Raw genomic sequence first — 23,945 nt, 5'->3', positions numbered from 1 at the left:
AAACTCCAAACCTCTGCTGTGATTGTTTGTTTCATTGTTAATCAATTTTGGCCTAACGTAACACAAACCCTGATTTTAACCCCTCTCACAAGATAAACAACCAGTTCCACGCAGAGCCGCCCTCACGGTGATCCAACCTGTTCTACATACTCCGGGCCGGTAGGGGGCGCTGTACCCTACAAACCTGGTGTCGCAATTCGGCAATAGAACTAAAAGGAGTCAGTGAAGGAGCCACACGTGTTTACCGACATATTTTAGATACGTGTTTCACATTAACATTTTTGTCTCTTTAACTCGACTAAAACCGAGTAAAAATGCCGAAGGTCAAGGCAGAGAAGAAAAGCAGGCAGCATCAAGAGGTTAGAAACCAAGGTAAGCTGAAGCATATTAGCAAACATTACTGTCAGCTGCTGGGAGCTTTAAAGCGACTTTAGAGTCACAGTCCGTCTTCATATCACTACAATACATTCACATTCAATTATATTACCGTAATTGTTGCCGTAAACTGTGATGACAAAAAAAAATAAAAAAAATAGCGGTTTTAACGCGAGATTTTCACGTTTATCTCTGTTCCAAACCTAATAAAGAAAAATGTTATTTAACATTAATCTGCTGCTCCCTCAAACATTCATTTGTCACAACGTTGTTTAAGACGTTTGGTGAATTATTACGTGTCCAGTGGGTGTTTCGGTTTATGAAGTCTTCAGCTAATGACCAGTTAATGTAAAAATGTTTCCAGTAAAGTATGGCCGTGTTTTGTGTCCTGTGTCTTTTTTTTTTTTTTTTTTTTAGCAATAGTTGGGAATACAACCATCATTATTTAACTTACTGACTGGTTTTGATCTCAGTGTTCTCTCTTTGTGGTGAATAACGTGATTTTTTTTATTTATTTTTTTAAATCACAATAGATCAGACAAAAATACTCTGAACAAAAGCTTTAATTATGAAGGATTTGTTGTGTGACACATTTATGAAAATAGAACTAAGCAATTGAATGGATTTATTCTGCCACGAATGGCTTTACTCCTTAACATTCGATAAGGCCATCATGTCCTGTATGCTCTGTTGCAGGGATCATGTTCAACACTGGTATCGGCCAGCACATCCTGAAGAATCCTTTGATTGTCAATGGAATCATTGAGAAGGTGGGATGTAACTTCTGCTCTCTTATCACAACCACACAAATCTGGACAGTCACGATAGACATGCTTTCTAATCAATTGTAACGTTTCATTTTTTTTTTTCAGGCGGCTCTGAGGCCGACCGATGTGGTTCTGGAGGTGGGACCCGGTACCGGTAACATGACGGTTAAACTGCTGGAAAAAGCCAAGAAGGTGAGAGCCTCAAAGTGTTTTCTGTCTTGCTCCAACTACTCTGGTTGAGATAGGACAGTTGACACGGAATCGGTAATCAGATAATGCATCAGTGTGGTCCTGTTTACAACTGGAATTAAAATGCGTCCTGGATGATCTGGTCATGAGCGGGCAGCTCCATATGCAGGTGTGAATGCACTCGAGTTGCATTGAGATCCACTCGGTTCACGGCCACCCTTTTCTGTTCGCAGTATGCGCACTGGTTCATATTGAAGGACTCCTTACTCAACTGATGCCGTCTGCGTCAGCGCTACAAATAACATCCAATAGAAAAGTTATCTCTCATTATTCTGGCAAATGCAGCTGATAGTAGAAGAGATTTATTTGCGAACTGGTGGCTATAAAGCAGCTGTATATGGAATAAAAAAAATACAGGCTGTCTACCTGAAGCTTGTTTCACCAGAGCTTCTGCTAAGTTTAGAATTGTCTGTATGCATTTATTTAGTGCTTCAGTTGGAAAAGCACCTGTGAACTGGACATTTATCAGAGTAATCCAAAGAGTAATTGCTTCTCTTTTGTTGTTGTTGCAGGTGGTGGCCTGTGAGTTGGACGGCAGATTGGTGGCTGAACTTCAGAAAAGAGTACAGTGCACGTGAGTGGAGGCGACAGCATTGTGTTGCCATATACATCTTTGAATAACAGTGGTGATGAAATAAAGAGTGCAAATGTGATCTGATATAAACATTGTTTTGTTTTCCAACAGACCCATGCAGACCAAACTTCAGATATTAATTGGAGATGTATTAAAAACAGACCTGCCTTTCTTTGACATATGCGTGGCTAATTTACCTTACCAGGTGAAGACACGTTTCCTCAACTCGGCACACGGTTGATTCGGTGTCATTTCTTCCATTTATCTCAAACGATTGTTTTTCATTCTTCAGATTTCATCACCATTCGTCTTCAAGCTCCTGCTGCACCGGCCTTTCTTCAGGTAAGAAACAACTGGAGGACCACAGGAGGATTATTAATGGTGTTCTTGTCGTGCCCACGCTGAGCTCCCGTTTTGTGTTTTACGTTTGTTCAGGTGTGCCGTGTTGATGTTCCAGAGAGAGTTTGCCATGCGACTGGTTGCCCAACCTGGAGACAAGCTGTACTGCAGACTGTCCATCAACACACAACTACTGGCTCGTGTAGACCATCTCATGAAGGTCGGCACGCGTTCGTATGATGTCTGTGAAACGGCCACATCACGGAAGGGTCTTTTAGATGGTTCAAATGTATTTCCTGTGTGACAACAGCTGCGTCTCAGTGTCGACGTTTCCTCCCTCATCAGGTAGGAAAGAATAATTTCCGCCCTCCTCCTAAAGTGGAGTCGAGTGTTGTCAGGATAGAACCGAAAAATCCTCCTCCTCCAGTAAACTTCCAGGTGAGGTTTGATTCTTAGAAGTTGAAGCTGTAAGAAATGTAGCTGGTCGAAATGTGCAATAAAGTTCAGCTATATGACATTTTCTTTTTCTCTTGAACAGGAGTGGGACGGTCTGGTCCGAATTGCCTTCGTAAGAAAAAACAAAACCCTCGGTGCAGCTTTCAAGTGAGTACCTGCCGGCTGCAAACACTCAACACTGTCAAAAGAGTGTGTGAAAAGACAAATGATTGTGTTTATTTATAATTTGCAGGTCCACTGCAGTGGAGCAGCTGCTGGAAAAGAACTACAGAATCCACTGTTCTGTTCACAGTGTGGTGAGTGAATATTCCACCGTACAGCTTCGTCAAACGACGTGTTGGACTCCTGGCACTTCTTTTTTTTTTTTTTAAGACTGCAGAGGTGTCACTGAAGATCGCTCATTGGCCAGTTTGAATCAAAATGTTGTTCTCCATCTTGACAGGACGTCCCAGCTGACTTCAGCATCAGCAAGAAAATCGAAAGTGTTTTGCTGGAGGCCAATTTCAGTGAGAAGAGAGCCAGATCCATGGACATTGACGACTTCATGGTGTAAGTTGAACGTCCGTCGTCGTCACAGCGTTTGCTGAAATACTGAGTTGACGTGTTTAATTTTGGCTGTTTTCTTTGTCCTCAGACTGCTGCATGCATTCAACTCTGCAGGGATCCACTTTTCTTAACTGGCAGAGGGAGTCAACAGCTTCACAATGAGAGGGAGAAACAGATAGTCTGACTGATCTTTCTTCTTCTGGAGCTCCATTTGTACAAACTGAATTTCACATGTTGAAACAGTTGGATGAAGACTATTTGGACACATGTAATCAGCTCATATTGAGTGGTATTTTACACTTGTGGATATATATATGTATATATTTTCACGGGGCGTGCATGGACAGATGGGCACTTGTTCAAGGGACTGTCGGTGTGTTTGAGTTCACTGAAAATATGATTATTATAGTCTAAAAAGCAAGCCTCAATGAACAGGTAAATATTTAACAAGTGTGTGTGTGTGTGTGTGTGCTTTCTCCTAAAATATATTGTCCACAAGTTTTTCTTCTGTGTCACACTCCTCTTTTTCTGCACTTACACCATCTGATTCGGTCACTTAGTGGTTCTGCATGAGGGCTGCAACTCTTTATCAATTCCTTATCAGTTAATTGGTAACTTTCAATCAAATCGTTTTGTCAAAAAATGTGCATCACAATTTGTTAGAGCCCACAGAGGTGTATTTGAATTGCATTTATTGTCCGACCAGCAGTCTAGAATTTAAATGTGTTAATTTTGAATGATATTAGGCAAAGAAACTTGGCAAATATGATTTTGAAACTCGAAGCAGCAAATGACTGACTTCAACAGTAAATTTAAAAAAACAAAACATGTTACAGCAGTATGATGCTTGTGCGTTGGAGATGTCACTGTGTTTAGTAGTCTCATCATCATTCCTTGAGACTACAATCAGTGACTTGCAACTGTGCCAGTTGCTTTTATTTTTAGTCTTGATGAGAATGTTGTAATATGCAAGTTGGCCTCCAGTGGTTACAGCGTATATTTACACTTTTCAACAAAGGTGTTCGACTGTTGTTGTGAAAGTAATTGTAAACAAGAGTGTTCTTACTCCTGTAGAAGTCAAGTGACCTGAAAATTAATGAATTATTAACAAAGAGCTCCAAGAAAACTCTGAATCAAGGACTTAATAGAAGATGATGAAGCTGCCTTAATGATTAGTTCATTAATATCTGCAACAACAACAAAAAAAAGTAGCAGCAATACACTATTATGTTGTTATAGATGTAGTTAGTGACTGACCACAAAGATACATAAATACTTACGCCATACACCCATGCAGAGCAGCACACCATCTCAGGAGAAAACGAACAATACACATCCAGTACATGTCGCACATTGTGACCAGAAAAAAAAAAAAAAATCTGTGAATGTGTACAAAGCTTTTAAGCGTTTTCTTTTTTACATGGTACTGTCCACTGTAAGTACTCACTGTGGGCCGCTAGAGGGCAGCAAGCAGTTGATGGCCCTGGACCAGACTCGTGTCAAGCAGAGAAAACGTTTGCTTTCTGATACTTCCGGTGACTTTCAACTTTCAGGCCTTGCTACCTTTCCCAAACCTGCCACTTCATAAGGTGTCACCATGGAAACACATTGCTTCCCTAGGTGCTATCACTGAGTGTGATGCTACAGGACACGTGCTTTTTTTTTTTTTTTTAATTGATGTAGGAACATAGCTATTGTTGGTTAAAGGATTGATTTGAATTGTTTTCCCTTTATTTTAAATTATTATAAAGTGTTTCAAATGTTTTCATGCACACACTAGGTCAAACATTGAGGATGAGAGAGATGAACTCTGATGTTCAGACCACTGTCATGAGGCCTATTTCCACTCAGTTTTATGGTGATGGCTGTTATTCAGACCATTTATTTAGATTACTCATTGTCACAGAAGTCATTCAAATGAAACATGAATATTTATTATTTCCTTCAGCATTACATCCGGTGCAAACACTGAGCAACATAACCAATGGCAGGTCAGTGGTCTTCACTATACATTTATTAATAGTTTTTTTTTTGCTAATTTCCTTTTTATAACAAAGTGTTAAATGGGTGGAAAACATGTTTTACATTAAGTAATAGTTTTAAAGTCAGTTGCCACATAGAACGACATGGCACAAACTGAAGCAAACTACATGTAAAAACCTCTGAGGAACACGAGGAAAGAAACACAAAGGAAGAAGCACAATGTGGTTAAAAGCTTCTTCCAAACTGGTAAAAACTGAGAAGGAAGGAAAAGAGAGAAGAGATCACTTACAATGAAATATGACTTTACATTGCCAACCGAGGACCCCGAAGCATGAAACAGTATTGTACATAAGCTATCACAGAGTGCACATGCAGAAATGTCAGCCAGAGCAACCAGAAATCAAATACTGGTTTTGTGCAGTAAACTTTAAAACATTTTCGATGAAGATCTCTTCTTAAACCAGGTCAAAAATATCCCGTTCAAAGGAAGTATAAACAAGTATAAAAGAAAAATAATTTAAGAACAGGGAGAGGAAACTAAACATTCTTCATGAAAAAAAAAAAAAATCACCTAAAACAGAAGGAAACAATTTTCCTTCATTAGTTTTCTAACAAGACCATAGTGAGTGTAGAGCCGCCAGTTTTGTTAGGAGAGGGATCATAACAAATGCATTTCCTTGAGCCTGTTGAGATGAGACAGTCCTTTTATTCGCGTTTTCACAGCTGCTAGTGACAGCTCGAGTTGTGCCCGACATCTAGTGGTTATGTTTCTGTTTGTGCCACTTAAACGTCTTCGGTCTCTAAAGAGCGCGTGGCCTCTTGGGATTGATCTGCTTACTGGCTTGCTCCTCCTCCTGAAGTGTAGAGCGGAATGACTTCACTTTATCTGTTAAAGAGAGAAAAGACTGGACTCAACAATAGTGTAATGAAATTAAAAGTGATAAAATAATAAATTGCAACAGGAAGTGTTGTCGACGATGTGCGTCTGTGCTTCAGTCATACCTCGGAGCTCAGTGAGGATATCTATCTTCTGGTCGAGGATCTGCTCCAGCTGTGTGGCGTAGGACTCCACGTCATAGTCCACCTCCTCTGTCATCTCCAGCAGCACCTTTTCATCTTCCAACCATCGGATAGACTCCTTGCTCAGAGAAGAGACACAGGAATATTATTAGCTGCATCAAAGAACAACCTCTTTCATTTTGAAAAGCCTTCAAACGCGAGTCGCCCAAACACATTTTCAGGAATTAGCATTTATCTGTTTTCACGTATGTGGACTTAAATGAATTATGACGTGAGCTGGAGTGCTGTTTGTTTTCTTTGGTGTTCTGACCTGGAAAACAGCCCTGTGGTCCTCTAGGACCTGCTCCTCCATTTCCACTAACTGAGACACTGCCTCGTGAAAGGTGAAGAGCTGGGGAGACACTTCCTCCTCCTGGGAGACACATTTACAGAGTCGGCAACGAACACACAAACAAACAAAGCAGAAAAACTGAGCATCTATTCTGAGATCACTGCTAAAATCTTAAACCAATGGACATTACAGTCAACATGAGTCAGATTCTGTAAAATGTCTGTTATTCGCTTAAGCAACAAGATCCTTCAGATGTCGCTGTTTAACTATGAGTTTCTTTAATACACACTGTGAAACCCTCCATTGCTTTGTTTGCGTGATTGAGGAAATACATGGTCTCTCAGCGTGCTCGCTTAACGTCTCGTTAAGTGCTTCACATTGCTACCGTGGTATACGTTTTTAATGCTATTATCGCTTCCTGTTGTCCGTGTGAAGCAACAGATCCTGGACTTACATTCTGCTCACAGAGCAGTTTGAGGTCGTCTCTCTGCGGTGAGATACTCAGCCACTCCTCATCCAAAAGATCCAGCTGGTTGACGACGTGGATGTTGGGTCGCCCGCCCTCCATCACTTGGTTGGGGTCCACGGTCAGCTCCTTCACCCTGCAGACGGAAGAGACACTAAAATGGTCAGGACAACTCCCGACTATGGCTGCTGGTTGACCAGGGGTGTGGAGTTCACAATTTGCACAGTATGGTAGCATCATGGCAGAAGTGATGTCATGCACAGGGAAATATGACTGTGGTCAATCTGTAGATGTCAGTTATTGTGCCAACTGGAGTCGGGGTGGTCAGAGCTTGTGTTAAACGGGGCATCACAGAGCTCTTGAGGGATTACTTCTCTGCACCCAACCTGCATGTGCAGTGCTAATTAATTAGGCCTAGGACTGTGAGAGGGATTAGCTGCCGAGAGTTGGCTCAAACAACAGCTGATCCTGGATGCGTTTACCGAACAGCGTAATGCAAGTTTTCAACCAGCACGTTTTCATTCTGACTTATCACTCACAGCTTTCAGAGTTCTCCCTGACATCCAGGCGTCACCACTGATGGTATCACAGAACAACAACAACAACAAAAAAACACACAGATGTATTGTTCTTCAGGACTCGGTGAAAGGTCCAGGTTTTAATGACAGCTTAGCTAAAGATAAAAGTGAAAGCACAAGCCAAAGTGGGGATGAAAAGCATGAAAAGAGGAAGTCTTTCATAGCGAACGGCTGATGACGTAAATGAAAAGTGCCAAAATGAGCTCATGGATGTGTGTTATGATGTATTAAATACACAAAAGGAGCACATGCACTGAGAGTGTGTGTGTGTGTGTGTGTGTGTGTGTGTGTGTGTGTGTGTGTGTGTGTGTGTGTGTGTGTGTGTGTGCGTGCGTGCGTGTGTGTGTGTGTGTGTGTGTGCGTGCGTGCGTTTGCGTGTGTGTGCGTGCATTGCTGCACTTTTGGGGAGTGCTCGACCTGCTGGGAGAAGTCGCAGCAAAGTCATCATACTCAAAGGTATTGGTGGGCGAGTTATCAGAGCGACTCCCCTGACCGCTCTGGGAGAAGGGGATGTCCGACGGACTAATCCCAAACTCCTTCACTCTACACAGCGGCACCAGCGCACAGAGGAGCAGAGGGTGGGAGACAAGGAGGAAACAAAGCAGGAGAAAAGAGGAGTGAGAGAGGATACAAGAGAGTCAGAAAGAACTAACGAGCGTAAACAGGTCCACAGTATACAATAACACCATCTGTACGGCCAATTTTAAGATATAAAAAAAAAAAATAAAAAAAGCCACTGGGGATTATAGTAGAAGTCAATTTCACAATTCATTTGCTTTGGATGCTGTAGCAACAAGACACTGAACAAAACTCTGCGGTAGGTCTTCCCACCTGTTGGCGTAGCGTAGTGTGTTGAGTGTGTTCTCGCAGGATGTCATACCAGGAGAGATTGTTGCAATCTGTTTGGAGGAAGACTGTCTAGATTAATATCTATGCAAGAGATATGACAACACGAGCAAAGATTGTTTGTGAAGACAAAGAACTGACCATGCATGTGCGAGAATTTTCCCCAATAAACGAATCTCTGAGGACTTGGGTGAGCTTACTGGCCCTGAATGGAGTGTGGGGCTTGTTACGACCAAGAGCTCTGATACACTCCTGAAACAAGAAGGAGAGAGAGAGACACACGATGAGGCAAGTCAAATATATGCAATTTGATACCATTGTGTCTTTTGTGTTTTCCCAAACAAATTGAAAAAGGGGGTGGCTGCAGACACGTGGGACAGAGCCCCCCCCCCCCCCCCCCCCCCCCCGTCGTTGTCCCTGCCACAGACCTTCAGGGCTAGCAGGCTTTTGTTGATCTCAGCTCCCTCTAGACGAGTCTGGCGGTCGGCACTCGATGTATCAGCCCCCCTCTCGTTCCCCGCAAGGTCAATGAGGGAGAACTTTCCGTGCATCTTCCCCTTCCTCCGGAGGATTATCTGGAACACAGCGTGGCTGCGAGATGAGTGAGCGTTGGCCGATGTCTGCCCTGATGTTCTAGGAGCGAGAGGAAAGAGACACAAAAGGTGAACAACAGGCCCGGTGAGTAGGGGCGAGATTGTACTCTTACAGTTGTGAGACAGACAGGCTTCCTTTATTTGCTATGAATATTGTGTACCAAGAATATAACTAGGCTGATGCGTTACGCTGTCACAAGACATTTGCACGATGAGTGACTCATTTCACGAGGCAAAAATAAGTTACAATAGGATCGTAATAACGTGCTGAACAAATACATGATTCAATGTCTTGAGATTGAACCGCGAACAACTTGGTTGACAAAGTTTCTGTTGTCGTACCTGCAGCTGTTGCCCACTTCAATCAGTTTCAGGACGTCCTCTGTGCACTTGACCTCCTTCTCCTGAAGCCCCACAACCTGCACCTGCTGTTTGCCGTCCTCCAGCACCCTCAGCTTTGCTTTACGATTCAGCAGGTCAAACACCTATCAGTACATACGCAGCACAGTCAGCATGTGTTCATGTTTATTTTTAGGTGAGGGTTGTTTTTTTTTTTTTTAAACAAAACAAATGATTACACATCACTTGCCTTTCCACTGTAGATTTCAAAGAAGGTTGCATATACTTGTAGATCTAACTTCTTGTAGTTGGGTTTCTTCAACATGAGAAATACATCCCGAGCTGCACAAAAAAGAAATAAGAGTTCTACTAATTCCACGTAAACAAAGCAAACCCTTTTGAAAAATAAGCAAACGTGGTGTATTTGAATTTAGTGCAGAAATCATAACTTATTTGCTTACCAGCTAAAGCATAAATTCCTTTCGAGCAGTCCTGGTTCTTCCCAGAGAAATCTCCACCCATAGTCTAAAATACAAAACACAGTACAGTACAGGTGAAGATCTCTTTTCCAATGATAGTCAAGGAAGATAAAATTGAGAAAATATAAAGAGAGGCATTTAGGTTTGAGCCCCTTTCAAGTGATGTTTTGGGTTTTTCTACAAGAGCTGTAGCGTGTAACTCACGTGTGTTTTTCCACTGCCTGTCTGTCCGTAGGCAAAGCAGGTGGCCATGCCCCTCTCAAAAATGGTCTCCACCAGAGGTCTGGCAGTGAACCTGCAGGATAAGACAGAACACACATTCATTCTCTACTCCATCTGCCACACCAGCATAGAATGAACTCTTATTAGTATTAGTGTAATCGTTATTTATATCATCAACACAATAGCAACCAGTTGGTCCGTGCTCAAATACGATAGATTATAGATAGCTTTCATCGGAGGGTTCCTCGTGTTAAAAGCGAATTTTCCTTCCCAATCTGCCTTGAGATGACGTATGCTGTGATTGACATCATATAAATCAAACTGAACTGAAGTGTAACTTCTGTAAACTGTTAAGAGCCAGCACATAAAACACGCTGATCTATCGGCTTTGTTTGTTCGCAACTTGCTGTTACAGACCTGTAAACCATCTCGTTGGTAGTGCTGTCATCAAAGGCATAGTCGAAGCGGAAGGTCTGGTTCTCCAGGTAGCGGGTCAGGTCCACTTTTTGTTTGGGTTCATGAACCATCACCACATCCTTACTGGGAATGGTGATAACATCCAAATCCTTCATGGTCAACTCTGGAGCGCAGCAGAGGCAAGACTTTTCATTACAGAAGTACTTAGGAGGAACATTTGAATATATCAATGATTTCTCACAAGACCCACGTCCCACCAAAAAAAGAACTTACCTTTTTTGTTGAGAGGACGTTTCCTCACACAAACACATATTCTGTGCTCTTCAATCTGGCCGGTGCGACAAGAAGGACGTTTTAATATGTTCTTACTGAGGGTCAACGTCTAGCAATCAGGAGAACTTTCAGTCATTACTCACCAAGTCAGCTGTGGTCAGAGGCCGGTAGTCTAGACTGGCTCGGAAATCTCGGATCATGTACATGATCTCATAGTTGGGGACCGTGGTATCCACCTCCTGAGGAGGAACAAGGAGAACAAAGTGACAGACTGCAGCGTCAACTTATTCACCAATTGGAAAATGATGCTCATGTTCTCACAAAGGAAATCGTAAAGAATAATTCTGATGTACCTGAGCTCTCTTCTCCCTGAGCTCCTGTTGCTGAAGCCGGCGTCTTTCTCTTTTCTCCTGCAGTTTCTCCACCTCCTTCACACAGTTGGACTTCCTCCTTGCTGCCATTAAGAAAAAGGGGAACGGTAACTCCTCTGCCTTTTACAACACGTACCAACAGACTTTCTTTGTAAAAAGCTCTCTTTCTGTCTCATCTCATTTCCAGTCTGTTTCTTCCTCTTCCTCAGTCTCTTCCCTCAGCTTTCTTTTTCTTTTGGTATCCTTCATACAGACAGGAAACCTTGGGCTATTTCCAACAAAGCCCAACAGTGATAAATGCAACCAAAGAGCAGAACGCAGTGGCTGGCACACAGCGTCTCCAGCGTAACACTAGCTGCTTTCTCTACATAACAAACAAAAGGTCTTTGCAGTGTGTTCGAAACGTGCTCGTCTTATTTATCCTCTCTATCCGGTTCCTCAAACACAACTGCACCAGGTACTGCTGAAACACATCGCTTAACATGTAGGATACGTGTCTTGTATTACTGTAATTACTCCAATCTGATTAAAAATTAGAGGCAGTTTCAAATAAAGTAGAATTATCTCAGTAAAGTAACAATCAAACGGAAAGTTATTCCAAAGCTCCCAGCACAGCACACCCACAGGTTAGTGTCGTTTCAGGTTAATCACAAATTATTAGTAACCATAATATGAGAACACAGGATATCAAACACGTGAGCAGTAGCCACTTCTGATTTCTTGCAGAGTTCATAAAAAAAAAAAAAAAAAAAAAAACAGTGTCATGTGATTTGCCCTGGCTCGCTGCTGCAGCCCCAGATTCCCGCTGCAAAGCCTGGCCGAAGCCCCGTAATACAGTCCTGGCCTCCTGCTGGCTTCAGTCCCAGTGAGAACGCAGACTATCAGAGCAGAGTGATTTATAATCTGCTCTAATCTGAGGGGAGAAGATGAGCTGGTTCAGCACCAGGACAAGGAAGTATAAGAGGAATGCAGCACCATCACTACTTGTGGGTTATTCGGTCTCAGAAGGAGTCGGTGAAGGAGGGGCTGAGGCGGGGGAGGGGGGAGGGGTTTCTGTCCCTCTCCTCTCGGCTCATCAAACGACAGTGAGCACTTGGGAGGGTAAAGAAAAAGGCTATTATCGCTGTCTGGGCCCAGAGGAGTAACACGCAGTACCACAGGCTTTTTCCATGCGTGTACTTGCGTGTGACTCAGCAGAAATCAGACAGGGAGAAGGCAGTGCAACCTAACAGCAGCACAATTTATTCTTTTTTTTTTTTCACTCCTTGTCTAATACCCAGAAAGCCTGTCTGCTGGATGTTTGCGCTGCTTCCTCTCCACAGCACTGCTCCGAATAGTATCTGTCAGACATTTGGGAGCACAATGTACTTGTAGGACTGGAGGACTTTCAGATTTTATTGGGAACTATAAGAATCACCATAAAGCACTGAGGGCAAGAGGTAACATGCAGATGATACATACAAAGCTGTCCAATCTCCTTTCTGGATATCGGGTGATGTGAGGATTCTGTGATAAACATGTGATCAACAAAAACATGAGATAGTAATATGTTTATAATATCCTTGTTTCTACTGATTAAACTACTATAAATGTTAAAAGTGAGGCCATTCGTCACTATTCCTTTGACAATATACTTGTAAAAAAAAAAAAAATCTCATATGGATTGTGCATTGCATTTGCATTGGGGTTTATCCTAGAAACTTTTGGTCAACTGGTTCCCTGAAAGTATAATTTACTTGAAAAAGATCAGAAGATCAAAGTTAATCTTTAATTCAAAAAGAAAAGTCATTATTGTTTTGATAATGTTACCATTCTGTAGTTGCTGTTGTGTCTGGGCTTGAGTGAGCTGTGCGGGCTGCTGGGATGGAGGAGGTGGTGCAGGCTCGGGCTGTGGAGGCTGTGGAGGTCTGGCCCGGGTAGGAATTGCTGAAAACACAATGATAAAGGCCGAGACCTCTTGATCCAGATGCCACTAACGAGCAATATATATAGGGCTTGGCATCAAAACAAATTAAAAAAAAAAAAAATCTTAAATTTCACTTTCCTGACATAAAATTAAGCACTTAAGCGTGTGGTGTAACAGGTTCAAAATATGTGAAATATGGTTAATGAATACTTAATCCGACATTACTGCTAACTGATGACATGCAGAGAAACCAAATATGTTGTCTATCAAGATAACATTTCTTTGATTATTTTAAGTGAATTACTTATTATGGAAGGATAATTAAACAAATCTACACTTTATGGAACAAACCTCTATTATCCCTGGACGGAGTTTCATTCTTAACAGGTGCTATCGTCCGGCGATTCTGCAAGGAAACAAAAAGAAAGAAAGAAAAAAAAAAACACGCAGTTAGATATTGAGGTAGTTTGTTTGATTCCTAATTTTGCTTTTATAATCCACAGGTTTAGTTCCCACTCAATTTTGCTTTCCATGAATACTCTGCAGCTAACACACACACACACACACACACACACACACACACACACACACACACACACACACACACACACACACACACACACACACACACACACACACACACACACACTCCAAAAATAAATGTGAGTGAACATGGTCCAAACACTGAAAGACTGTGTCTCCTGTAAGTTTACTTGTGAGGATTTCTGTAGAGGTTTTGGATCTACATTAAAGCAACACTTTCAAATTACTGCATTAAATTAAATTAAATCCTTACAGGGTGAAATAATATGTCAGATGCAGGCATTATAAAAAAACCTGGCAAAATTACATTCTACTCCTCAGCCAAATATAGACAAAATGAAATTAAAGTAAAAGTAATGCTTTCTATTCAAACAATAAATCGTAAGCAACATTATCTCATTTTAAATCCCACTTTACTGTACTACAAAACAGGTCATTACCCCAGCTCTAATCTACTGTGCACACAGTGTACTTAACATAACATTAGCTGGTCACCCAGATGGATCCAGGCTCTATATTAAGGTCACACATTAACTACCTGAGTAAGACTGGAACCTCTGAATTCTGGCTGTAATGTGAACGAGGGATGTTAAACAGAGAAAGAGAAAGTACAAAGTTCTCAATCATCAGCCTCAATTATACCTTATACCTCAAACTTAGTGGCATAGCAGTACTCACCTTTGCAATTTTGCTGACCTTCACAGATGTGGGTGTAGGAGGGGGTGGAGTTTCTGGACTAGGGGCAATCTCCTCATCTGGAGCCACATCTGGATTAAGTGCAAATATGCTCTCCAAATCAATCTGTCCAAAAACAGAGCAGTGTTCGCATGTGAATCACCCAATGTTTGGCATTAGACAGTGTAACAATACTATCCAATTTTAACACATTGTATTAGTCACAAACTAAAAAAAAACTAACATTTAATATAAAACTATTCAGCCAGTCCTAGACAGTTTAGGCACACAATACATATACAAATATAGATCAGAAAGCAAAACAAATATTATCACTCACTATACTATCACACTATTTTTTCATACTGATTGATACCAATAATCATCACCACAATATTTATTTAATATCCTTAACAAGGCAGGAAATGCTGTCAACAGATACACGCGGTATGCATGTGGAGAAAACTCCACGGAGTTGGTACCTTTTAATTTGAAGTTCGTGGTGTATTTTCAGTTTAAGTTTCCATCCCATTTAATCCTTACAGCCTCAACATTTAACTCTCCCCGCGCTCACTCATTTTCCCTTTCTAAAAACGACAACATGTTTTGTCCCCCTTGCTTAGCCCTGTACATGTCGGCTATGTAAGCCTATTGATGCTGTGGTCCAACAGGATGATTGTGACGATGACCCAGATGCAGAACACGTACATTAATTGTAAGTTACTCACCACTTTATCATCGTTAATTAGTTAAAAATAATTCATCGATAATTATTTTTGTAATAATTATCTAGATTATTTAATTGACCTGTTCTCGGACATACTATTGAATATACACAGCGTGGGACGTGATCAGAGCTGAAGGTTCATCCACATCCGTGTGCAGAAGGTGATGTCTGTTGGGACTGTGGGACATAGTGTGGCGCCAGTTGTGTAATCACGGCAGCTCCACAATGTCTTTGAATGCATTATACATTGCTAAATACAAAAGCACTTGCTGCTCCTGGTGGTGGTGCTTTGAGGGGCAGTAAATGGTGGTTTACCTCTTTCCCTTTTGTATCTCCATTTTCTATCCACTCCACAGTGACGCTTTCGTTGTCCTCATTCAGCGAGGTCACCATTGCCTGGTGTATACGTCCTGAAAAAGAAAGAGTCAAGAAACGCTCAAACATCAGACTGGCAAAATAACACTACAGACAGTGCTTTTAGAGCCCTGGAGAGTATGGCAGCAATAATGATGGCATTTAAAAAAAAAAGTTTATTCTTTTATTGTCCTTATGTGCTAACACTAATAAAGCTTTTGCTTTATATATATTTTACTTTACCTAAAAAACAATTGGGGCCCATTGAATCCAGTTTCATGCAAGATCCATGGCAATAGGTTGAGGCTAATCTTAGTAAGTTCTGACCATGGTGCTTCATAATAACCCGTTGGAGAGAAGCGCAGAAAATAGAGACGAGCACAGCTGCTACTAGCCTGTATGCTTCTCTCCGCCCTTCTGTCTGTACTGTAATATTAACAGCTGTGAAAAGCATGCTCAGTCCTCCCATCTTTGCCGACAACCAGGGAAACACCACGTTCCGGTATCCATTATTCAGAGACAGCTAGCGAGCGAAGATGTTCTCAGTGTTCTCAACAGCTGAACATTTAATTGATTTACCACACACTAGCTTTACATTGGCAAAGGGCAGGAAAAGCAGATCTATTGTCTTAAAAGAGGGAGAGCTGGAAAAAAAAACATTTTATGCACTCAGGAGATGGTTAGCACACTGTTCACTTAAAAAAATAAAACATTTACACAAGTAAATGTTGTGAGAGATGTAATTCATTACAACTGAAGCACATTATCACTTGGTCAAAAGGAGCCACATTTGTGAACAGCAAAACTTTTCAATAGTATCTGGTACTGTTTTTCTATTGTATAACAATGATTACATAATATTGTTACATGATACATTCTTGAGGACAAAACAGTACATTTTACCCCCAAACTGCCAAGTGATGTGAATTAACACAACATGTAGTAATCTGATAACCTGCATTCATAAACTACACGGTGACACACACCACCGACATAGAAAATTGATGAACAATGACAATGTTGACCATCCCGTCCCTCCACCCTTCACCTAGAACTGACTGTGGTACTCATAAGAGGTCGTCAAGATGCAGAGCTCATACGAGAACGGGAAAACTAGTTTAATTGAAAAATAAGGTCGAGTAAGAGGCAGAGTTCGTGTGCCATGTCTCAGGATCCAAGTCATAATGTTTCAACATGGACGACATGTTGTACCACTGCCATTCATTTAATAGTATGGCGCTACTTAAACGGGCATAACTTAGTTTAAAACACCATAAAAAAACAACAACTTTTAAATCACAACTCTTAAGAACCAACTACAAACAGGTGGGTGACCTATTAAAGCTGTTCGTCCACAAGCCACCAAAACAGCTTCAATACACTTTGGCATGTATTCCCCAAGTCTCTGTAGCCCTAGTGAGGAGATAAACGTCTTTTATCCCTTCAGTATATCCCCTCATGTACTGATGGTGGTGGAGAGCAGCAGACCAAATTCTCCTGTTGATGTTAAATCTGGTGGGGATCTAATGCCTGCGGATTCTTGATCATATCGTACACATTATTTTCCTACTTTAATTGTCACCTGTCTGACTCTTGTGTACCTCATAACTCTTATGGCAACAACTGCAGAAAGACAGCTAAAGTAAATTAGAGAGTAAATAATACAAAGTTGAAAAGCAACAAGACACCAACGGAGATGTAATGCTTGGTATCACACCCTTTACTTTTAAGAGCTCTTAAATCGCTGCTACATCCTGATAATAGCTACTTGCTAGTTGCTACAGATACAAAAAGAAGAAGAAAAAGTAAATGTCGCTGGCTGGTTGGATAATATAAGCAGTTACGTTTAAGACCACAGCATTCCTGTAGGTTCATAACAGTAGGAGTTGTTCAAATAACTAATTAGGAACACATTAGTTTATTGGAAACTTGTTTGTAATAACGTTTTTTTTATTATTCAAAATATAAATATTATATAAATAATTGAAATATAATGTACTTATTAAGTGGAGACCTCATTTCTTTACTGCCATGCGTGTATAGGCGACAAAAACATTAGAATAACTTTATATATGGATGGACTAATTGATGGCTATCTAAGCCCTTGAACCTTGTTGTTTATAACAGTGCAGCTTTTTTACATTAATCCGGCAAACAGCTCTGTGGCCACATCCGCCCTCTATTCTGTCCTCCTCCCTGTGCTGCTCATGAAGGGACACTACGCTTAACAAATACTGTTGGTTGAGGGGGAACGATTGGTGTCTTTGGCAGATTTCACCGTCCTTAGACATTAAGAGCATCCTTGTCGTCAACTTGAGTAAAATTGAATCTAATATCCAATTTCTCCACTGTGTCCTCTGCTGTGGAGACTCACTCATACCCCATTCACACAGACGATGTGTCTATCCGTGTGGGTCGACCCTCCTCTGGACCAGGGTTGGACGGAGGATAAATGTTGAAGAAAACATATTTAGTTAACTTTCCATCGTAATGGAAAGGACAGAAGAGGACAGAGCAATTACAAATACATGAACTGATTTGTTTGTTCTATCAACGCGCACACAGTAGCACCCTGATTGAGGTTGACAGCACTGCATCTCAACTGTAAACACAAAACAGTGTCTTGAAATAGTGACGTTCACTAAGAGTGTGAATGGCAAGAACAAAATATTGACGCTTGAGAAACGTTAAGTTCATGATGTGACAGTCTCAGCTATTTCCCATGAAAAGGCCTTCTCCACCAGGTTGCTGCATGTAGAAATGCAGTCATCAATGGCATTAACGATATACAGCAAATTGACAGGTAGCCTTTATAACATCATACACAACCATGGACATAGGAGCCTGTTTAAGCTGTTAAAGCCAGAGGCCGAGACTGGAGGACACAAAAACCTGCTCCACACCATCCTCGAAGCTGCATTTTTACAGAAAGAACAACATATTCCCTCCCCATTCAGAAAAAAATAGGTGTCATAATGTGACACGAATAAAGTGAAGACTTTCTGTACTGATAAGTTAGTTATATAGAAACAAAATTAAAGACACGCAACGTAGAATGACATTAAAAAGCCAAGGCAGATATCGTGTAATTGATTTGCAACTTAAATCAATAATCAGTTATCACAAATCCTTTTGGCATACGTCTGGAGCCTTCAAAAACACTAAACGACACTGTATATCTACAAGGTCCAGAGGCACTGTTGTTTAGCTGCGTACTCTGCTGATGAAAGGAACATTTCATTTCCCCCAACATCAGTAAGCCTTCCTCTCCCTCACATACAAACATTGTATTCCTATAGCAACATGAACTGAAACGTTAAGGCCATTTTTACACCTGGCCTTAACATGCATCTTGGATGATCTGTTCACAGGTGGACAGCTTTAAGTACGCCTGTTCACACCTGGCACTAGGATGCATCCAAATGCGTCTCGAGTGACAACTTGTAATAGGATCGCACTTCCCCACATCACGCAAAATACATAACAAACAAACAGGCGGCTGGGATGCAACAAGAAACAGACACTTAACAAAATGACACATCCTTTCTCACTGTAGCCTAATTCAAATGCAACTACTTCTCACATATTTCACATCTTTATTACTCAATTATACTACCCAAGTATGTTGTCATAGTGAGCTCCAAAAGGAACACACACACAAAAAAAAAATCCTCCTATATCCCACCAGCACTTATTTTATTTTGCTTCCTTTTTGTTGTGAAGCACAACAGATTTTTAAAAAGGGAAGTGTAAATAAACATTGTGATGATGTAGATTAGTCAGAAAGCCTTCAGACCCCTGACCTGATATATTGCATTTAGGAAACATTGTATTGTAGGTAAAATAGTTTCAGATTATTAAAATGGCATTGATGCAGCAAATGCATGTTGGGCCAGATGGGGGGGAAATAATCTAATGGGGACAATGAAAACAGTGGATTAGTAGCGTCAGGAACTGATGGCCTTCTTTCAATTTGTGCTTAACATACACAGCAAAAGTTGAAACTCATTCTTCGAAGTTGCTTCGAGAGAACAAGCAAGAGTCTGTAAACTAGTTTGTTAGTCTCAACACGAACCCTGTTGGTTTTACAGACAAAGTAAACTTTAAAAAAAACAAAAAAACAAAAAGGGGCTTTGGTAAAACAAGTCTCAGGTAGACAGGATGTATTTATAGCCAGCAATTCATTTTGCAGGTAGATGTCTCCTACTTTCTGTGCAGTTCATCTGAATTACACGGGATATTTTTTATATTGGACATTATTTCTAGTGTTTATGCAGAAGATGTCACTTGTATAGGCGGTCCTTCAGTGTGGGCCAGGAGACATTTGTGTACATACTCCTGAAATAATGTAGCCAGACCACCTCTGAATGAACAGATCTAATCTCAATCCATCCTCAGTGCGTCTTGGGTGAATTCACATCGGCACCAAGAGCTGTCAACTTGAGATCGAATAACCCACGACATATTTTTAATGGTGTGGACAGGGTCCAAGTCATACACTGGCTTGTCTTACAGCAATTGATATGCAGATTTTCTGTACCTAAATGCAACATGCACAGTGTCCCACTTTTTTACTAAAATCTGTCTAAATGGGTAGACCGACACCTCCCAGTAACTGCAGGGGCTTAAAAGGGGGGGTCCCAAGCGCTGCTAAGCCTGTAGAACAAACAAAGCCTTCAAGCATCAGTTTCACTACAAAACCAAATGCACTGTCTGATGAAACCATGTCAAAACATCTCGGACTGAGAAAAATTATGCAATCTGTAAACACAAGGCCAGTCGGTGGCCTATTCCTCTGGAGTACTGTGCTTTAAAAGACACCGCTACACTATAGTACTATATTTAATTTGAAACGAAGGCCTGATGACAACAGATAATACTTTCCCAAAATGAAACAGGGGCTCTTTAATCATAGGCTGATAAAGTAAACAATAGCTGCAAGGTAATCTATTAAGTAGCTGAAACATGATTTTCAGTGACATCTTTCTCTCAACAGGAGCGACTATGGAGTGGGGGGAAAAAAAACACCGGTGGGAGTGAGGGAGAGTCCTGGCAAGATCCAGGGAGCTGACTGCAACAGATGGGGTGGTGGCTAATAGCCTGAATCTGGCTCGAATCTGAACCAGCCCCGCCACCAACCCCCAGAGAGAGGGCAATCCCTACTCTAGGTACAACACCAACTCACAAAAAGCTGACCGTCACAGCAGCTTCCCTATCTGGACCGGCTGCGCATTTAATTCACATCTCACCCCTGATCCCAGGACGCTGAGGACAGTACAATCAAACAGCTCAGGGATGTTGGATTTGTGGACATTATCGTCACTAACAACCGGTAAAACACACCCTTGGCACCAACTTCCAACAGTTTACTTGCAAAGGCTCTATTCAAAAGATTATTTGTTCTTTAGGCGTTTAGTCTAGTAGCTGTAGCCTAGCCCTGAAAGAGCCTACTACAGGAACTACACAACTTTCCAGTCATCTTTTGCTGCTCGGCCCCCGAAGCTAAACTCAAAAACTACACAAGGCAGGCAGAATAAAGCTGACATTCACATGGAGGAGCCGCACAACAAGCAGCCTCTCCCTTTCTCCTTGTGCTCATTTGTTAACCCTCAAAAACAAACTGAAGTTTGAGTCATGTAATCCTTTTCATTTCTGAACAACTACAGCTACACTATAATAGGCTTTTTTTTTTTTTAATTTGTTTTATATATCTTGATATGAGATTACATGATGTTAAAGTTACACTTCTCCTTGCCATTAGGGGTCATCTTATTCATTATCATCATCCGCGATCTACATCTGCACATCCAGAGGAGTCACGCAGGTCTCAGGAAACATCCGTGATGTTGATATCAATGTATGACGTGCACATTTACGTGTTTAAAAACAGTCTTGATACTCGATTTGGGAGAATTCAGGGCTTTCGCGACCAACTATTGTCACTTCAGTTGGCTCAGTAAACATCCCACGAGCTAAAGGTAAATTACACGGAGCATGAATTACATCTACAACACTGAAACTACTCGTTAACTAAACGGATCTCGGTCCAGCTTCACTGCAGCGCTGTAATTAACCCGGGCAGCGGCGGTTAGCCGGTAAGCTAATCACAAGCTAATATTTACGTTGCTCTCTATGGGGACGACTGAGCTGAACTTAGCCGGGGCTAGCGAAATGCTAATCTTCAAATTTGATGCCTCGTTATAATGAATCACTTTAAGTAACGTAGTGGCACTAAAGTAAACGCCCTCCCCTCCCTCCGTTGAAGGTGTTTTAATGTCGTCCGACGACGTAGATTAAGTTCTAACGGCGGATATCCCCTGAGATGTGTTAGCGTGCTAACAAAGGTAGGCGCTCATTCAAAGGTTTAGGCCATGTTGGAAACTCACCGCCCCGACAAGACAGCGTGAAGGTTTTTGGAGCAGCTAAACGTGAACATGAATATCTGCAGGCAGGGACAACGGTTGCTGTTATTCAACAGCACCGCGGCAACAAAGATCCCCAAACAACTTACGCAGCGATTAAAATAAAGACGGCGCCAAACTTACCATCGCTGCGCTTTATCTCCACGTAAGTGCCAACCACAATCTTCCCAAAAACAGACGCCATTCTACATCACTTAAATATTAACAAGAACAAGGACTACGGACTTGTTGTAAACCGGGGAGGGGGGGAAATGCAGCCTCTTCGGCAGTCTTTGGTTTTGGGAGGGAGATGCGGGCAACAGAATGAGGTAGCATTACGTAGCTACCGAGAATAGCAAAGTATTTCCGGTCCCGGTATTTTCAGAATAAAATCAGCAAACTAATTAACTGTTGAATACTTGTTTGGAGGACCAATCTCAACATTTGCATTTCCGAGCTAACGGGGTCTGGTTCGTTATCTGGCTGGAAGTACTGAATCATTTCAAATGTAGACAAACGTGCCACCATGCACAGAGGATGTGGTGTGTGTTTCACCTCTTTGTTCTACAGTGACTTTGTCCTGTCAGCATTTAATACAAGTTTCCCACCAGTGTTGTGGCTAAGTGCAGTCTGTGCTCTGCTTTGTTGTTATGGGACGATGATGGTTGGGGGCCAAAAGACTGACAATCTGTTTTCTGTTTGGCCGGTTTAATTTGATAGTTGGTATCAACTGTATGGAAGAAACCGTGTTCCCGTTCTCACTGGCTGCTCTCTCTTCTAGTCTAGATGAGTAGATGAGGAGCCTGTTGATGTACCTTTGATTAAATTCATTAATGTTGTGGACTTCAGCAGTATCTGTGTCAAAATTCTAAAAGTAATGTAGTATAATGCAATACTTAATGATTTGCTGATCCCAGCCAACTCACATGCCATCGTATGAATGTGAAGAGAACTGGCCCTTGTTTTGTTTTTTACTTGAAACACTGCAGACAATGAGAAAATGGTTCTCATTTCATGTAAGGTTGGTGATTAGACTAGGCTAGGACATATGATGAACAAAATCAAGGCGTATTTACGACACCAGTGGTGTGTAATAAACATTACATTCACTCAAGTGTATTTCATCAAAGTACATATACTTAAATTGAGTACTCAATTGTACTTTAGAGGACAATAATATGGGTTTACTCCAGTATACTTAAAAGTTTTACCTTCCACTTTGCAGATTTACACAATACATACAACACTTAACATAATTTTTTTCATGATGTGATAAACTACCAAACAGTAGGTAAAGTATTTAAAATTTGCCTAATCTTTACCAATTACATGATTAAAAAAACAATAAAATGAATGCAATGATATGTCTTAATATAACACCAATGAGTTAGTTTTAGTAAATTAGTCATTTTATTTTTGGTACTTCCAATATGTTGATAAAACTTTTTATTTGCAATGTATACTTTACTTGTAATGAACTGTGTTTACATTGTGGTATACTCTTGCTTTAAGCAACCTTCTCTCCTGTCATTCTTACTGTACTGGATGGATTATACCACATGGTGGCACTAAGGCTTGAACATCCAGATCTGATCCATCCTCACAACAAGGAAGTATTTCTTCTCTTCTTTAATGTATACTTAAGAGGCAGATTTGGTTCAACCATTTAGGTAACTCTTCGCATAATTTCGTCTTCTTCATTGTACTTCCAAGAGCAGGAGTGCACAAGCTTTTTATATCTATAAATTTGTGGGCTTTTTGTCTGTATTTGTTTGAGACAGAGATCATTATAATCACAGCTGCCATATGACATTGGTGACAAACACAAAAAACCCACAAACTATATTTTACCACCACTGGTATAAAGGCCACACTGTATGCTGTGTGGTACTACAAACAATTGGAAGGGATGTAAAAAAAAAGAAGAGCAGGCCCTAGTAAACAGGGAAAAATAACCATGGAATGGTATCATTTACTATTCACTTTCCCACATTTTCTAAAATTAATACATTAAGAATTATCTGACTGTGGACATACATAATTCATATAATATCTAAGAAAAGTCTAATGAAACAGCACTCACAGGTTATCTCATTTTAAACATTCATATTAAAT

At 41.1% G+C, this 23,945-nt stretch overlaps 2 protein-coding genes across 5 annotated transcripts; one reads left to right on the top strand and one right to left on the bottom strand.

Annotated features, from left to right (window-relative positions):
- The first annotated feature begins 211 nt into the window (after positions 1-211).
- Positions 212-3,799, top strand: dimt1l (DIM1 dimethyladenosine transferase 1-like (S. cerevisiae)). Its single transcript, XM_069709421.1, has 12 exons — positions 212-372; positions 1,072-1,145; positions 1,248-1,334; positions 1,904-1,965; positions 2,077-2,170; positions 2,258-2,307; positions 2,401-2,524; positions 2,650-2,742; positions 2,843-2,907; positions 2,993-3,056; positions 3,203-3,309; positions 3,395-3,799. Exons 1-12 carry the CDS (start codon positions 315-317, stop codon positions 3,435-3,437), a joined length of 921 nt encoding a protein of 306 aa, XP_069565522.1. The 5' UTR covers positions 212-314; the 3' UTR covers positions 3,438-3,799.
- Positions 3,800-5,218: 1,419 nt separating this feature from the next.
- On the bottom strand, positions 5,219-22,181 carry kif2a (kinesin family member 2a). 4 transcript variants are annotated; one of them, XM_069709381.1, is made up of 22 exons: positions 21,975-22,181; positions 15,391-15,485; positions 14,352-14,474; positions 13,482-13,536; positions 13,034-13,150; positions 12,686-12,730; positions 11,207-11,307; positions 10,997-11,092; positions 10,854-10,908; positions 10,581-10,743; positions 10,146-10,236; positions 9,924-9,987; positions 9,713-9,804; positions 9,466-9,608; positions 8,959-9,163; positions 8,672-8,782; positions 8,516-8,583; positions 8,102-8,227; positions 7,095-7,242; positions 6,620-6,721; positions 6,292-6,427; positions 5,219-6,175 (listed from the first exon to the last, which is right to left on the bottom strand). In XM_069709381.1, exons 1-22 carry the CDS (start codon positions 22,033-22,035, stop codon positions 6,090-6,092), a joined length of 2,283 nt encoding a protein of 760 aa, XP_069565482.1. In that variant the 5' UTR covers positions 22,036-22,181; the 3' UTR covers positions 5,219-6,089. The 4 variants fall into 4 exon arrangements, with proteins under 4 accessions (XP_069565482.1, XP_069565484.1, XP_069565483.1 ...); XM_069709383.1 differs by lacking the exon at positions 8,102-8,227; XM_069709382.1 differs by lacking the exon at positions 12,686-12,730 and having other exon boundaries at positions 21,975-22,180.
- Positions 22,182-23,945: the final 1,764 nt, after the last annotated feature.

This window comes from Brachyistius frenatus, unplaced genomic scaffold (genome assembly GCF_029030835.1).
Source record: "Brachyistius frenatus isolate BFR_SWC_R1_liver_20210118 unplaced genomic scaffold, ASM2903083v1 Contig_83, whole genome shotgun sequence".
In the NCBI taxonomy this organism is placed as follows: Eukaryota; Metazoa; Chordata; class Actinopteri; family Embiotocidae; genus Brachyistius; species Brachyistius frenatus.
This window is presented reverse-complemented; position numbering and strand designations above follow the sequence as displayed.

Excerpts from the sequence above, each read along its gene's own strand:
- kif2a (XM_069709381.1), bottom strand. The coding sequence starts at position 22,035 with ATGGCGTCTGTTTTTGGGAAGATTGTGGTTGGCACTTACGTGGAGATA. Across the intron at positions 10,909-10,996 it reads CTCTGACCACAGCTGACTTG|ATTGAAGAGCACAGAATATG; the intron begins GTGAGTAATGAC and ends CGCACCGGCCAG. Across the intron at positions 9,164-9,465 it reads GAAGTGGGCAACAGCTGCAG|AACATCAGGGCAGACATCGG; the intron begins GTACGACAACAG and ends TCTCGCTCCTAG.
- dimt1l (XM_069709421.1), top strand. The coding sequence starts at position 315 with ATGCCGAAGGTCAAGGCAGAGAAGAAAAGCAGGCAGCATCAAGAGGTT. Across the intron at positions 373-1,071 it reads TCAAGAGGTTAGAAACCAAG|GGATCATGTTCAACACTGGT; the intron begins GTAAGCTGAAGC and ends GCTCTGTTGCAG. Across the intron at positions 2,525-2,649 it reads GTGTAGACCATCTCATGAAG|GTAGGAAAGAATAATTTCCG; the intron begins GTCGGCACGCGT and ends CTCCCTCATCAG.